Source organism: Pristis pectinata, chromosome 4, assembly GCF_009764475.1.
Source record: "Pristis pectinata isolate sPriPec2 chromosome 4, sPriPec2.1.pri, whole genome shotgun sequence".
Taxonomy (NCBI): Eukaryota; Metazoa; Chordata; class Chondrichthyes; order Rhinopristiformes; family Pristidae; genus Pristis; species Pristis pectinata.
In genome coordinates, this window is record NC_067408.1 from 66,213,909 (window position 1) to 66,228,682 (window position 14,774).

Here is a 14,774-nt window from a genome sequence, read left to right on the forward strand (position 1 = left end):
AGAATCGCCCATCGGGGGCATGGGATCCCCAGTCTGTGTGTCCTCCTCGGGTGGCCTGCCCTGCCGGTGCGGTGAGGGCACCTTCACTGGCTGTCCGATGTCCAAGTGCGCTGGTTTGAGGCGGTCCACTGTGAAGGTCTCCTCGCGACCCCCTACCTCCACGACACACGTAGATCCGTTGTGCCGGATCACCTTGAAGGGTCCTTCGTACGGCCTCTGCAGAGGGGACTTGTGCGTGCCCCTGCGAATGAAAATGTACTCACAGTCCCTGAGATCCCTAGGAACAAAAGACGGTGTAGTGCCACGTCTGGAGGTTGGAACCGGTGCCAGGCTCTCCACCTTGTCCCGCAGCTTCGTCAGCACTTCCGCCGGCGTCCCTGCTGGACCTTGGGCCTCCGGCACGAACTCGCCCGGGACCGTTGGGGGGTGCCGTAAACCAACTCTGCCAAGGAGGTGCCCAGGTCCTCCTTGGGGGCCGTGCGGATGCCCAGTAGAACCCAGGGAAGTTCATCTGCCCAGTTGGGCCCTCTGAGGTACGCCATCAGGGCTGACTTGAGGTGCCTGTGGAAACGCTCGACCAAACCGTTGGCCTGTGGGTGGTACGCCGTGGTGTGGTGTAACTGGGTGCCCAGGAGCTGTGTCAGTGCTGTCCACAACCCTGACGTGAACTGTGCCCGTCTGTCGGAGGTAATGTCCGCTGGAAGTCTGAACCTGGCGATCCAGTTTGCGATGAGCGTCCTGGCGCAAGACTCCGTGGATGTGTCCGCTAGTGGCACGGCCTCCGGCCATCTGGTGAACCTGTTGACCATGGTGAAGATACACCTGGCGCCCCGGGAGACGGGCAGGGGGCCGACGATGTCCACGATGATGTGCTGAAACCTGCCGAGCGTCGGTTGGAACTGTTGGAGGGGAGCCTTCACGTGCCGCTGGACTTTGGCGGTCTGGCAGTGTCCGACCTGCTTGCACAGACCATGCCAGATGAATTTGTCTGAGACCAATTTGATGGACACCCGGATGGACGGGTGGGCCAGGCCGCATAGCGTGTCGAACACCCGCCGCCTCCATGCTGTTGGTACCACGGACCGAGGTCTGCCAGTCGACGTGTCACACAGGAGCTGAGCTGCTGTAGGGCCGATGGGGACGTCTTCCAGCCGGAGTCCCGAAACAGCGGTACAATAGGCCGGGATCTCGGTGTCCACTTGTTGTGCCTGTGCCAGCACTGTGTAGTTGACCCCTGGGGCTGAGGTGGTCACTGAGTGGATGTGGGGACGAGACAGCGTGTTGGCGACCACGTTGTTCTTCCCCGCGATGTGGCGGATGTCGGTGGTAAACTCCGAGATAAATGAGAGGTGCCTCTGCTGCCGAGCCAACCATGGGTCCGATACCTTTGCGAGGGTGAAGGTGAGGGGCTTGTGGTCCGTATACACGGTGAAATCCCTTCCTTCGAGTGCCGGATGGCTAGGTAGAGTGCTAGCAACTCCCTGTTGAAAGCTCTGTACTTCACCTCCGGTGGTCGCAGGTGTCGGCTGAAAAATGTGAGCTGTCGCTACTGGCCCTCGACGAGCTGCTCCAGGACTCCGCCAGCTGCCGTGTCGGAAGCGTCGACTGTCAGCGCCGTGGGTACATCGACTCTTGGGTGTACTAGGAGGACCGCCTTCGCCAACGCCTCCTTGGTTTGCTCAAAGGCTTCCATGGACTCCACGTCCCATTCCACCTCCTTGGCCTTGCCGGCCATCAGACCGAACGGGTCTCATGATGCGCGCCGCCGCCGGCACGAACCGGTGGTAGAAATTCACCATCCCCACAAACTCTTGCAGGCCCTTGACCATGCTGGGTTTGGGAAACTGGCGGATGGCCTGAACCTTGTCCGGCAGAGGGGCGGCTCCATGCTGGTTGACCCTGTGGCCCAAGAAGTCGATTTCCGGCAGCCCGAACCGGCACTTCGCCGGGTTGATTGCCAGTCCGTGGTCGCTCAGGCGCTGGCAGAGCTGGCGCAAATGTGCCACCTGCTCCTTGCGTGACTTGCTGGTCACCAGGATGTCGTCTAGGTAGATGAAGACGAAATCCAGGCCTCGCCCAACCGAGTCCATTAGCCTCTGGAAAGTCTGAGCGGCGTTCTTGAGGCCGAAGGGCATCCTTAGGAATTCAAACAGTCCGAAAGGGGTGATGAGGGCTGTCTTGGGCACATCGTCGGGGTGCACGGGGATCTGATGATAACCTTGGACCAGATCGATTTTTGAAAAGATGGTCACCCCGTGGAGGTTGGCCGTGAAGTCCTGGATGTGGGGCACCGGATATCTGTCGGCAGTTGTGGCGTCGTTAAGTCTCCTGTAGTCCCCGCAGGGCCTCCAACCTCCTGAGGACTTGGGCACCATGTGCAGCGGCGATGCCCAAGGACTGTCCGGATGGCAGATGATCCCCATCTCCTCCATTTTCCGGAACTCCTCCTTGGCAAAGCGGAGCTTGTCGGGTGGCAGCCTACTGGCCCGGGCGTGCAGCGGTGGTCCTTGCGTGGGAATGTGGTGCTTACACTGTGCTTGGGGCCAGTAGTGGAGAACTGTGGGGTGATGATGGAGGGGAAATCCGCCAGCACTCTGGCGAACTCGTCACCCGAGGGCGTGACGGAGTCCAGGTGAAGGGCCGGGAACTGGGCTTCCCCGAGCTGGAAGGTTTTGAAAGTCTCGGCATGGACCAAACGCCGGCCTTTCAGGTTGACCAGAAGGCGGTTGGCCTGTAGGAAATCCACCCCTAGTAATGGCCGCGACACCGCTACTACTGTGAAGGTCCAGGTAAAACAGCTGGGGCCGAAATGGTATGCGAGCCGTACGTCCGGATGGTGGTGCCGTTCGTGGCGGTGAGGTCGGGGCCTGGGGCCGCGGTACGGGTGTCCATGTTTGAGGGGGGAAGGACGCTGATCTCGGCTCCGGTGTCCACCAGGAAACATTGCCCGGAGTGTCGGTCCCAGAAGAACGGGAGGCTGTTGTGATGGCCAGCCGTCGAAGCCACGAGTGACGGCCGGCCCCGGCGTTTCCTGGGAAGGCACACGGTGGATAGCAGCGGCGCGCGTTTGATCCCTGCCTCTGATGGTAAAAACACCATTGGTCCGAACCCTTGTCTTTGTCCCCCGTGGGTCTTGGTGGTTTCAGTTGTGGGGTCTTGGCCTTAGGCTGCGCGGTTGTGGTTAGGCAGATGGAAGCCGCTCCCCGCTGCTTACTCTGCCACAAAGTGTCCGCCCTGGCCGCGAGGCTGTGCGGGTTGCTGAAATTTTCACCCGTGAGGAGGAGGCGAATGTCCTCTGGCAGTTGCTCGAGGAACAGCTGTTCGAAAAGGAGGCAGGGTTTATGGCCATCTATGAGCGCCAGCATGTCGTCCATCAGCTTGGATGGCTTGCGGTCGCCCAGGCCATCCATGCGCAGGAGTCGCGCGGCTCATTCGTGGCGGGAGAGTCCGAAAGTGCGGAGGAGGAGTGCCTTGATTTTAATGTACCTGTTCTCCGTAGGTGGATGGTGCAGGAAGTTGATGATCCGCACTGCCATGTCCTGGTCGAGCGCGCTGACCACGTAGTAGTACCACGTGGTGTCAGCTGTAATGCCTCTGATGCTGAACTGGGCCTTAGCCTGCTTGAACCAAGCATGGGGCTGAGCGGCCCAGAAAGTCGGGAGCTTGAGTGAGACTGCGTTGTGCGAGTCATTAGGATTCATGTCGCGGGTTCCAGATGCTGTCTGGGAGCGTTGGGGTCACCAAATGTAGCCGTACACGGCGCGTGGCAAAAAAGAAAACACAGAAACACGGAGGCTGGACTGGAGCACACTTTATTGAATCAAACAAAGTATGCGTGCTCGCTAAAGTAACCGAGAGCCTCTCCGGCGGACGTGACATGTGGTCCCAGCCGGAAGGCCCGTCCCGCGGTTAGTCTGCGTCACGCTCCCGCGCATGCACCCACGGCCGCCAGTGGTTCGAGTCCTGCGGGTCCGGGCTGCTATACAATATTCATAAAAATGTGCAACTTCAAGGTATAATTTTACAAGTACAATGCCACCCTTACAAAAGTCACCAGAGTGCACATAGCTCCTAATGTTGTAAGCTCTCTGCTCCTAAAAGTAAGGTGAAATTCCTTTTAATGACTCAGTAGAACTTTAGGGACATGAGGAGAATTCGTCGATAGAGGATGAAAGCTTTGTGTACCTGAAGCCTTCAACAAATGCTCTAGAAACTCACACTTAATTCATATAAATTAGTGAAAATAAAATTTTAAATTGATAATCATTTCTCAACACCAAGTACAAACTGTTGTCCAAACAGGATTTACACACGTGCAGAGCGGTTCAGCAATTCAAACCTGATTAATCTGAAAGAATGGGATGTAAGAAAATAGTTCACTTTAATAATCTCTTCACCATCTAATGTCATTGATTGATCCTGAAACAGTCTGGATTTGGAGGTACACTACCCATTACCTTCTGGTTCAACCCATTAATAACAGAAAAGTTTCTTGTTCATCATGGAACTTTACCAATCCAGAACCTATCAATCTATGGTCAGAATAAAGGGACATCCCTTTATTCTGAGGCTGTACCCTCGGATCCTAGACTACTACTAATAGAAACATTCTCTCCATGTCCACTCTATCCAGGCCTTTCAGTATTCAGTAGGTTCCAATGAGATCTTTTCCACCCATGCACCCCTGCCCACCACCCCCCCCCCCCCACCCCCCACTTCCTCTGAACTTTGAGTACAGGCCCAGAGATATCAGACACTCCTCGTCCATTAAGCCTTTCATTCCTGGGATCATTCCTGTGAACCTCCTCTGGGCTCTCTCCTCTGATTCCTCTGGAATTAATGCGAGTCAAGGGAAATAATTTTATACTGTCATTTATAAATGAGTTAGACTAAAAATATTTTAAACATAAGTGCTTGCTAACTTTTTTATCTTTTGTTCTAGGTTGAGTACCTTGTACAGCAGAATGTAATACCCCCTTTCTGCAATTTACTGGGAGTGAAAGATACTCAGGTAGTGCAGGTTGTGCTTGATGGACTGAACAATATTCTAAAAATGGCTGGAGAGGAAGCAAGCACGATAGCAGAAGTGATAGAGGAATGCGGAGGTAAGTTTCCAGAACTTGGATTTCTCATTCAGAGCCATTTCATTTTTAGCTCTGCTGTTCTTAATCATTTAACTAAAAATGTGTATGTCTGGATTGTAGATGAAGTGTCGTGTAAGTTTGTGCTGCTCCATTAGCAATCCAAAATTGGCTATAACCTGTAAGATCTTCACAATTGTTTCAACAACATCTAATTTGTTTTCTCTCTATAGGTTTGGAAAAAATAGAAGCCCTGCAGCAACACGAAAATGAAGAAATCTATAAACTAGCCTATGAAATCATTGATCAGTACTTCTCTGGTGATGATGTAAGTAGAAAATAATGTTCTTCCAGAAAGTTGGTTTAGCTCATAGGCAGTTTGATTTGAAGGGAAAGAGAAACTGGATTCTTAAAATAGACCCTATATTCTTTCATCCCTTAGTATTAACTGGGGACATATGTGTAATAGCATAAATGTTCATCTCATCTTTCAGCACTGAGATCAGAAGTTGCATGTTTTATATAGACTATCACAAGTCGGCGTGATTTTGCTTTGCTTATGAAGTAGGGCAGTGCGATTTTATAAGGTGAAATTTCTAACAGGGTTCTTAGTTTATGAAATTCTCATTCCTAGATGATTGGATATGCTTCATTGTAGAGTATAATTTGAGAGAGACCAAGAAGTTTCTTGATAATAAGGGAATCAAATATTTATTTATCAGTATTATATTTATTTTTATGCTGATGTATTTATGAAAGGATATCTGGAACTACTTTTACACTATTTGGTGGTGGTATTCCTTTTTTTTGTTTTCTCACTGCCCTGTTTGCAAGTCTCTAGTACTGTCAATTAGGCCTTCTTAATATGTGATTGCTGCCACTTCTGTGTAACTGGGCCTAATGCAGAACAAGCTGAATTGGATCATGTATGTCTTCCACACATGCAGACAGCTGGGAATCTTGGCCAATTCTGCCCAACCGTAGGGATGTCTGTGGCAGCTGTAGTATTCTTGCTGATGAGGTCACTAACTTACCTAATTTAGGGATCAACACAGGGAATTTCTGAATGTACTTTGCAACAACTAGATGGATGAACTCATTGAGAACGTATGCATGGAAAGGAGTAAGACTGTTGAATTTTTGATTAATTTGCTTTTCTTTGTTTTTATCCCTGCTTTGAGATTAAATTGTGCTGTGCTCCATGTTCTAATGTGTGCAGTAACCTGGATCCTATTATTCCCAGTGAGTTTACCTAATGAGGAACTGAGCAATCAATTTTGAAATTCCTTACCTTTTTCCCCCTCTCAATCTGTGCTGAATGAGCTGATGGAGTCAGATAGTATAGTCAGAGTACACCAGTTGACGTAACCCAGGAATACAAAGGCCACAGGTTAGCAGTCTTAGTGCATCTCATCTCAAAGTTTGTAGACAAAGAACGTCTGGCACTGGTGATGATATGTTAATCTTCCCAATGATCTTTTGTCCCTGAAAATAATTACTTGTTTTTCTTATATATTTGACTTGGTCTTTTGAGGCATCTGATTGCAAATTAATATTGACTTCTGCTCAGTGTAAAAGAATATTTACCACTTTGGATTTTACAGATGTTCCATTTTAATAAGTGTTTGGATTTCTTATTTTACAGTGAATACCTGGATTGCAAGCAGTGTTCAGATTAAATGTTGCTGCTTTAACTCAATGTCGGATAGTTTTTAGCTGCTGATGAAGACCTTAATAGTCCCAAGTATTTCTTAATGTTTCCTATAAGTAAATGGGATTATTTGTATAGACAGAAAGGCATGGGTGACTTAATTGAAGTTTCTTCTTGCATAAATAGTGTTTAAAGAAAATTGTAGTGTATGTTACATATGATGCTCATTAATTCTGTTTCTCAATAGATTGATGAAGATCCAAGTCTTCTTCCTGAAGCAACTCAAGCTGGAACTTTCAATTTCGACCCATCAGCGAACCTTCAAACGAAGGAGTTCAATTTCTAAGCTGAGAAGATGCTGTAGCTTCCCTGTCCCTTGCCTACCCAAAACAGCAAAAAAAATTCACCAAGCAGGAGTGTGATGGAGGCTCGAGAGACATCCGCGCATCTACATTCGATGCTTTTTGAAAAGTCTAATTATCAATCACTCAGCAATTGCCAAAATCTGCTACCACACGGATTGTTGACACGTGTGCATGATTCTTGTGAGCCCATGAGTAACTATCATATCAGAAAACGAGAATAATCCCAACATCGCCTGTGATTCTACCTTTTCCTCCCTGGTCCCCAAGTCCTGTGACAGTAATAGCAGTCTCACTTACAACGTTGCATATTAGGCACACAAGATAGTTGCTCTCTACATAGAACAGGAAGATTTCTGAATGATTAGGTATTTATTAATGGGACTTGAAAAGAGAGTTGGCTTTGACATGTTGAAGTAGGCTTTTTAGAAGACTTTACCCTGGGGCTTACAGTAGAAGGATTTGCAAATATTGTAGAAACACCATTGGTCAAAGTAGTCCTTGGATGAACTGAAATCAGGATTTTTATTTTTCTGGTGACTGCAAAAACGTCTTTTTGCCACAAGGAGGTTATAGAAAAAAATCCTGCTTGCATCCATGTTAGATTGTTAAGCTTGCATTGCCTCTCAGACTAGGCTGGAAACTAAACCTAATGAATGGAGCCAAGTTTAATAATGACTTCTTGACAGTTTATGCAAATTCTATGAAAAAAGCCCCTGCTGATTACTACAACCACTACTAGGAACCTGTGTTTATTTTTTTTCTACCCTGCTCTTTGGAAGTACTTAACAAATGCTGTGCATGGTGTTTTACCCAAGCTGCAATTATTATATCAATGTGACTTGAGCCTCTGCTTTAAGCTGAAAGCAAGATTCACCCATATTTCATGTTCACATTTAGATTCTCGGTCTGTTAGATAAATCCAAATCTGTGTACACAAAAGAGAAAAACACTTAAAAATTAATCATTTCATCTACTGAGAATCTTGCTTCCAACTGTTAGGTGAATCAGTATTTTCTTTAATTTCAGGTTAAGCCAATCCAGTAGAAAAGTAAATTGTTGGACTTTTAGTGGGTTTAAACTGTGGAGCTTCCATGTTTGCAGTGACACACAGTCTTAGACAGTCTTGCATCATATATTGACCGTTCCTTACTGTGGATACTGCTGATGGCTGTGAATCAACAGCTGTTTTATTAAATTTGGTCATGGACTTGAGTGTTATTGACAAGGATCTAAAACCACACTTTTTTTTCAAATGACTAGAAGAAAATTGATGAAATGTACAAAATGGAGTGTAAATCTTTACGGAGAATGTAATCTAAGCATTATATAAGGCTGTACAGAAGCTAACAGTTCAGTATACATCTGGTCCGTTGACATTGAATGCTTTATTTACAATATTCAAGGTGCATAGGGTGGTTTTTGTGGGTATTGGGCTAGGTGACTCCATTGATGGATGGGGTTTATTGCTATGGTGACTGGATGTAAAGGCCCCCCCCCCCCCCACCCCAGAGCATTATTGTAAAGGGACAGCAGATTGCATTTGATTAATGTAGTTATCAAGTGTGGGCAGTATCTACTGTAATTGAATCCGAAAAATGCAATCAAAGCTCTGCTGATAAATTGTTTTTCATTGATGAACAAAATTGTGCAGGTTTATATCCATCATAATACCTTGCCACCAAGACTGAGCCACTTTAAAGATTACCATATCTTGTATCTTTAAATGATACAAGCTCATATAAAACTGCAAGATTTTTACTTGCTAATGAAACTGTTTTAATGATACAGATAGTGTTTTGGCCTTGTTTATTTATATCCTTTTTATAAATTTTAAATTAAAATCTCTCTTTAAGGTGGCTCATTTCAGCTCTTCTGCCTGAAGAATGAGTTGGATTTCATTGTGCCTTTGTTTTTCCTATATATTTTTATGTTGTAAAATCTGCTACATATGGTAACTGCATAATATCCATTCGCACAATATAGAATTTAAAATGTTGTGTGTGTGATTTACTATGTGGAAAGAAACATTCATTATGAAAACTAACTATAGAATCTAAAACTAAAGTTTTAAAAACTACCTCTTGTTTTAAAGGGTTTCAAAATAATTCCACCCCCCCACCACCCCATCCACCCTGTCATCTAAGTTCATCTTCTGACGGTACTTATTGATGTCCTGTTGGCAGTCCTGAAGCCACATGAGACATTTGGACTTTGCCTGTCCAACACTCCAAGAAGCGCAGTCCTATTTGCAATCTTCTGGAGATTTGGAAAGGACTATCTCTGTGAATAAATCATCTTTAGACCATGTCTATCCAAACAAACAGGAACTTCCATTTAAACATTATTAGAGGTCTGAAATGCTCCATGGTATGTATTCAGTAGGGCCATGAAGATCAAAGCTTGGTGACTTCTGATATGAAGGTCAGCAAGTTTCAGAGAGGAAGCAGACAATGTATATTTTATTCACGTGGCGTAAGTATTTTGTCTGTCTAGTGATCCTGTCATGGACTTATTTAAGAGAGGAAATGCAGCATGGTTGGGGATGATTGGCTACATGACAAATGAAAAGAGTTGGGTTTTCCCTTAATCCTTGGACTTTTTTCCATTATATATATTTTGAAGGGTGAATTTGATGTGCTGTTTCCTGCTGCTGGGCGGATTGGTTGCTGTATATTTGTCAAGAACAAATATATGTGCCACATGGTTAATGTACAGAATCCACACGCAGATAGCTTTTCAAGGATTGATGAGAAATTCCAATCCTAGGCCTGACCTTTGGAGTCAACTTTTTCCCTTCCCATTTTTGCATCTCTGGACACACAGGAGTTTGTAAGTTATTTCAAGTCATTAAAATAATTTTACTAATTTCCTTAATTCCATTAGTGATTATTTTTTGAAGCAGCAGTGTTTTAAAATGACATTGCCATCTCCAGACAGTGAACATATAATCAAATGTTCACTCAACTATAATTTGTGTAGAAATTACACTTTCAAAAAATATCCCTATGGGACTTCATGGAAAATTAATGCACCTGAGGATATTGGATATAAGATGTTTATTTATAACAAGTGGATACAGATAGAGTGCAGTGGTTGGAAAACAAGTTCTGGCAATCTGAAATAAAAACAGAAAATGCTGGAAACTTGGACATAATTACTACCTGATAAATTAAACCTATCTTGTTTTGGTGAGGCTAAAAGATTTATGTATTTATCAGCATTTTCTGTTTTATATTACATATATCACAATTAATTGCAGAATTGTAATCTTTAGTTATTTTCTTGCTCATTGTTAATTTTAACCCACAACATGATGACACGGTATGTACTGGAAGTGATCCTATTTGGCATTTTAACATTGTTTTCCAGGTGAAGGTCCATATTTGCACAAAATGTACAAAAACTAATATGAGCTATGGTTGGAATGAAGATGATCACTGAACAAGTCTTGATTTTTTTTTGTAATATTTGAGTGGAGATTCTGTATGTAAGATCATTAATTTGAAAAATTAGTGTGTAGGTCTGATGCTGTTAATCAATTTCATTTTCTTCCCCTGGAATTGAGAACCACTGGTCCCTGTTGCTGTTTGATTAGCTGATCCCAACGTAGCACACCAGCAGAGCTTGACATCCTGGTCTAGGAAAGGTAGGTCATGGTAAATCCACCAGGGTTTCTACCCTGAGCACAATTAATCCTACTGCAGATTGTGCAACTGGGATTTGGGCAGGATTAAATTTGTCGTGGGTGTTCCCATTGTTGGAACAGCTTGTGCCTCACAGTGTCAGGCTTATATGTAAAGGGAGGCCACAGCATCTCTTGGTTTATTCAAACTTTATAATAAAGCCTTCCTGAAGGTGGTCATGGTGGGTCACAGAGTACCATGCTGTGCAGAAGTGGTCATGTAAAGGTGTAGGTGTTTTTCTGGAATGCTACTTATATAGTACATTGTATTATAAAGGTAAAAACCAAATTTATTTTTAAGTTTGGGTAAGTTTTTTTCCCCCATTTATGTAACTGCCCCCTGCTCTGTTATTAGCCAGTGAAATGGTTCTTCACATCCTCAGAATGGTTATATCAGGGAAGGATTCAGTGGGCCTGTTCAGTGGGTCTGCTTTTACTGGCTCTATGTAAAAGCAATCCAGCTTGCTCTGCTTCTCCTGGCTCTGTAAATTCCTTTGTTTCTGATATTCTGTTGCCCTTTAAATGCTACAAATCAGCCTCCACCAGTACTCCTGGCAGGGTATTCCAAGCCCTAGCCATTAGATGTGCTTTAAAAAAAATCCTCACGTCAGTTTTGCCCTTTTGCCAAACGTCTCCTAGTTCTTGACCCCTCTACCAATAGACACAGTTTATTTCAATATACTCTGTCAAAGTACTCCATTATTTTAAATACTGCTGTCAGATCTTGTAGCCTTTGCTGTTTCAAGGAGAGCAGTCCCAGTTTCTCCAGTCTGTCCATATAACTAAAGCCCCTCAGTCCCTGGAATCATTTTGCTAAATCTCTTCTACATCCTTTCCAAAGCATTTATTTCTTTCCTAAAGTGCTGAGAGCTACAATGCTCCAAGTTGTGGCTGAACCAGCATTTTATAAATGTTTATGACTTTATTGCCCTTAGAGCTCCCTGTCTTTATAAAACCCATGGGCCCATAACCACTTTCTCAATAAGCCCTACATTTTCAAAAAACAATGCAGATATATCTCTAGATCTCTGTTCTTGTGTCTCTTTTGAAATTGTGCCCTCAAATTTAAATAGCCTCCTATTCTTCCTACCAAAATGTAACACTCCATGTTTCTTGGCACTAACTTTCACCTGTCACTTTCTGCCAAACTGTCCGCCTGTCTATATCTTCTTGAAGTCCATTGCCATCATTCTGTATTCAGTATGCCTCCAGGTTTTGTCGTATGGAGGTATTCCCAAGTCCAGATCATGAACATAAATTAAGAAATGCAGGGAAAAAAGTGTCCTATTACTTATAATTTACATATTTGTTATAAAATCTGTTATGTGTTTTTCATTTCCCTTGCGGTCTTATCAATTATCTCCATTAACATTGGGCCAAACGTGGGCAGATGGGTCTAGTTCCCTGGGCAACACAGTCGGCATGGATGAGTTGGACCAAAGGACCTGTTTCCATGCTGTATGACTCTATCAGAAAAAGAAGCTGTGATTAAAATACAACTTTATGGCAGATCTTGAAGTTTCACCTATTCATATCCTACTTATGTATGTTAATTATTTGCCAGTTATCTAAATATCAAATTTCATTGCCAGTCTCATGTCTCACATTTATATCCATTCCCTCCTTGCTCATGTTTTTGAGATCCTGTTCAGTGTTGTATGCAGACTTGTATCACCTTCGTCACAATGACTACTTCTGAAGCATCACTTGTGTCTGCAACAACTTTGATCTGTCACTAAAGTGTTTGTTTATGCTTTTATTGCTTTTAGTACACTATAGCCTGTAAACTGCAACCTCTTATTTCCCAAGTCCTCGCACATCACCCCAGTCCTCTTTGAGCTACTTTAGCTACCAGCTTACACTGTTTTGTTCTATAATTGTTAAATCTCTCTCGCCCTACAAGTCACTTGCCAAACCTTCTGTTCCACTGCTGCATTCTCATGCTTCCCTTGCCATTAGAGATCCTCCCTTCAGCCACTTAAATGCCAATCATCTTCAACACGTTTTTTCATCATCCCTCATTTGAGGACCTGATTACCAATTACTTGTAAACCAGTTGTCAGTGCAGGGTTGAAAGAAAACGGGCACTGTGAATCTTTAGATAGAAATATCTTTCTGTAGACCCATCTAAGCCAGACAAATTGGGTAATGTCCTCTAGCCACAGAAAAGATCACTTTCATTTGATTTTCCAATGTTGATGGCTTAACTTTAAGTTACAGTAACCAAATTAATCCAGGAGAGTTCGAGCCTTCTGAAGATAGGTGGTATTATGGCTTTGTTTACCTCCAAGCCAGGATAAAGCACTATCTAAACTCTTGAGAGAAGTTGTCCTTCTGATCTGACTTTGCCTCTCAAATTTAGTGGACAGCATATTACGTTCAAAGGAAGAAGGACATATTGACATTAGGCAACCTATTCAAAGTCTGAGTTTCCTTGCTAGGGATACTCATTGTGATAGATTTTTCAAACAGAGGAAACCACAGAACTTTGCCCTCCTGCAGAGACCCCACATTTATCAAAGGGATGCAGAACTAAAAGATGTAAATCAGGCAATAGATTTCAAAATGGGAAACCTATAACTGATGTTACTAAGATAAACGTCAATGGTTTTCAAAATTGAGATCCCTTTCCCTCTGATGTTATTGTAGCAATTGGTCATCAACAATGATAAACTTATGAATGTAGTCTAAAATAACTGGGTAATTTATTTTCAGAATACTTATTAAGGATATGTGAGATTTTTTTTTAAAAAGCTGATGTGGATTTATGGGCAAAATAAAATAACAGTTTTCTAAAGAAGGTAAATGGAATGCAGCAGTTGCAATGCATATAATAAATTGTCTTGATGTTAGATATACTTAGAGGTATTGTTTAAAAATGAATAAGCAGGATGTATAAATAGAACTAGGGATAGAAATATATGTACATGTTTATAAAGAGGTGATTTGGGGCTGGGGTATTTAAATTCATTGAAGAGATTTTAAATGGTGAGGACTGTGAAGACTTCAAGATATTAGCAGGTTCATGACATTGTACACGGTGTTTATGGATACCATTTGTTTGGAATACTTAATGGGATGGTGTGATGAAAGATGTTCATATTCTCACAACAGTTACTAATCAGTTTAAGTACATGTAACTGTAAGTAAATGAAGACAGAGCAGTAGATTTGATAATTAGGAGTGTAGAATAAAAGATTATGGTTGTACAAGGAAACGGAGTATAACTAGACTACAATGGGGAATGTAAGTTTCTCATTATTAAATGGGCATTAACCAGTCAGTGGTATAGTTCAGCAAGTTAGTTCTGGGTAGGCAACTATTGGGAATCAGAAGCAGAAAATACTAGAAACACTTGAGTTCAGGCAACATTGATGTTTCAAGTTGAAGGATCTCCAAAGTTTTTGAAACATTTAACTCCCAGCATTTTCTGTTTTTGTTTCAGATTTCCAACATCTGCAGTTTCTTGAATTTTCATTTACTGTTGAGGGGTGAGTTGAGATACTGAAGAAATTTCTGCTGAAGCAGCAGAAGCCAAGACGTTTAATACAGGTCTTTAGAACCCCTGGGGAATGAAAAAAGTGAAAGAAAACGTTGTTCTGATTAAGGAGTTTAGCGAAGAGGAGTCTTCGATTTGAAATTATCACAGTGCAGGGAAGGGTTAAGGAAAACTTGTGCTGTGCTGGAATATGGAATATTTTCCATTTTGAGGTAGACCTCTGATCTGTCAAGGGATTGGAAGGGACAATGGTAGGATTTGCTTGGATTACTCTGGTAAAATCCTGGTACAGACAAAATGGGACTGTATATTCTCAATTTTGTGCTGTAACCTTTTATGGAAAACACTAATTCTGTGTTGTGAAAATAACCATGGCTACCAGGTTATGGATGCCTGGGGCAAGGCACTATCCTGAATTTAGCAGGTTGGCAGATTATTAATCTGTGAGGAAGGCAGCAATTTAAATGATAGTTGTGTTTTTTTTTCCTGTTGCCTT

At 43.5% G+C, this 14,774-nt stretch overlaps 1 protein-coding gene across 1 annotated transcript in view; it reads left to right on the top strand.

The window, feature by feature from the left end:
• kpna3 (karyopherin alpha 3 (importin alpha 4)) overlaps nucleotides 1-9,092 on the top strand; it is a 66,926-nt gene extending 57,834 nt beyond the window's left edge. Inside the window, exons 15-17 of the mRNA XM_052013935.1 lie at nucleotides 4,943-5,105; nucleotides 5,315-5,409; nucleotides 6,980-9,092. Of these exons, the coding sequence (XP_051869895.1) occupies nucleotides 4,943-5,105; nucleotides 5,315-5,409; nucleotides 6,980-7,078 (357 nt within the window). The 3' untranslated portion in view covers nucleotides 7,079-9,092. The remainder of the gene's footprint in view (nucleotides 1-4,942; nucleotides 5,106-5,314; nucleotides 5,410-6,979) is intronic.
• The last annotated feature ends 5,682 nt before the right edge of the window (nucleotides 9,093-14,774 follow it).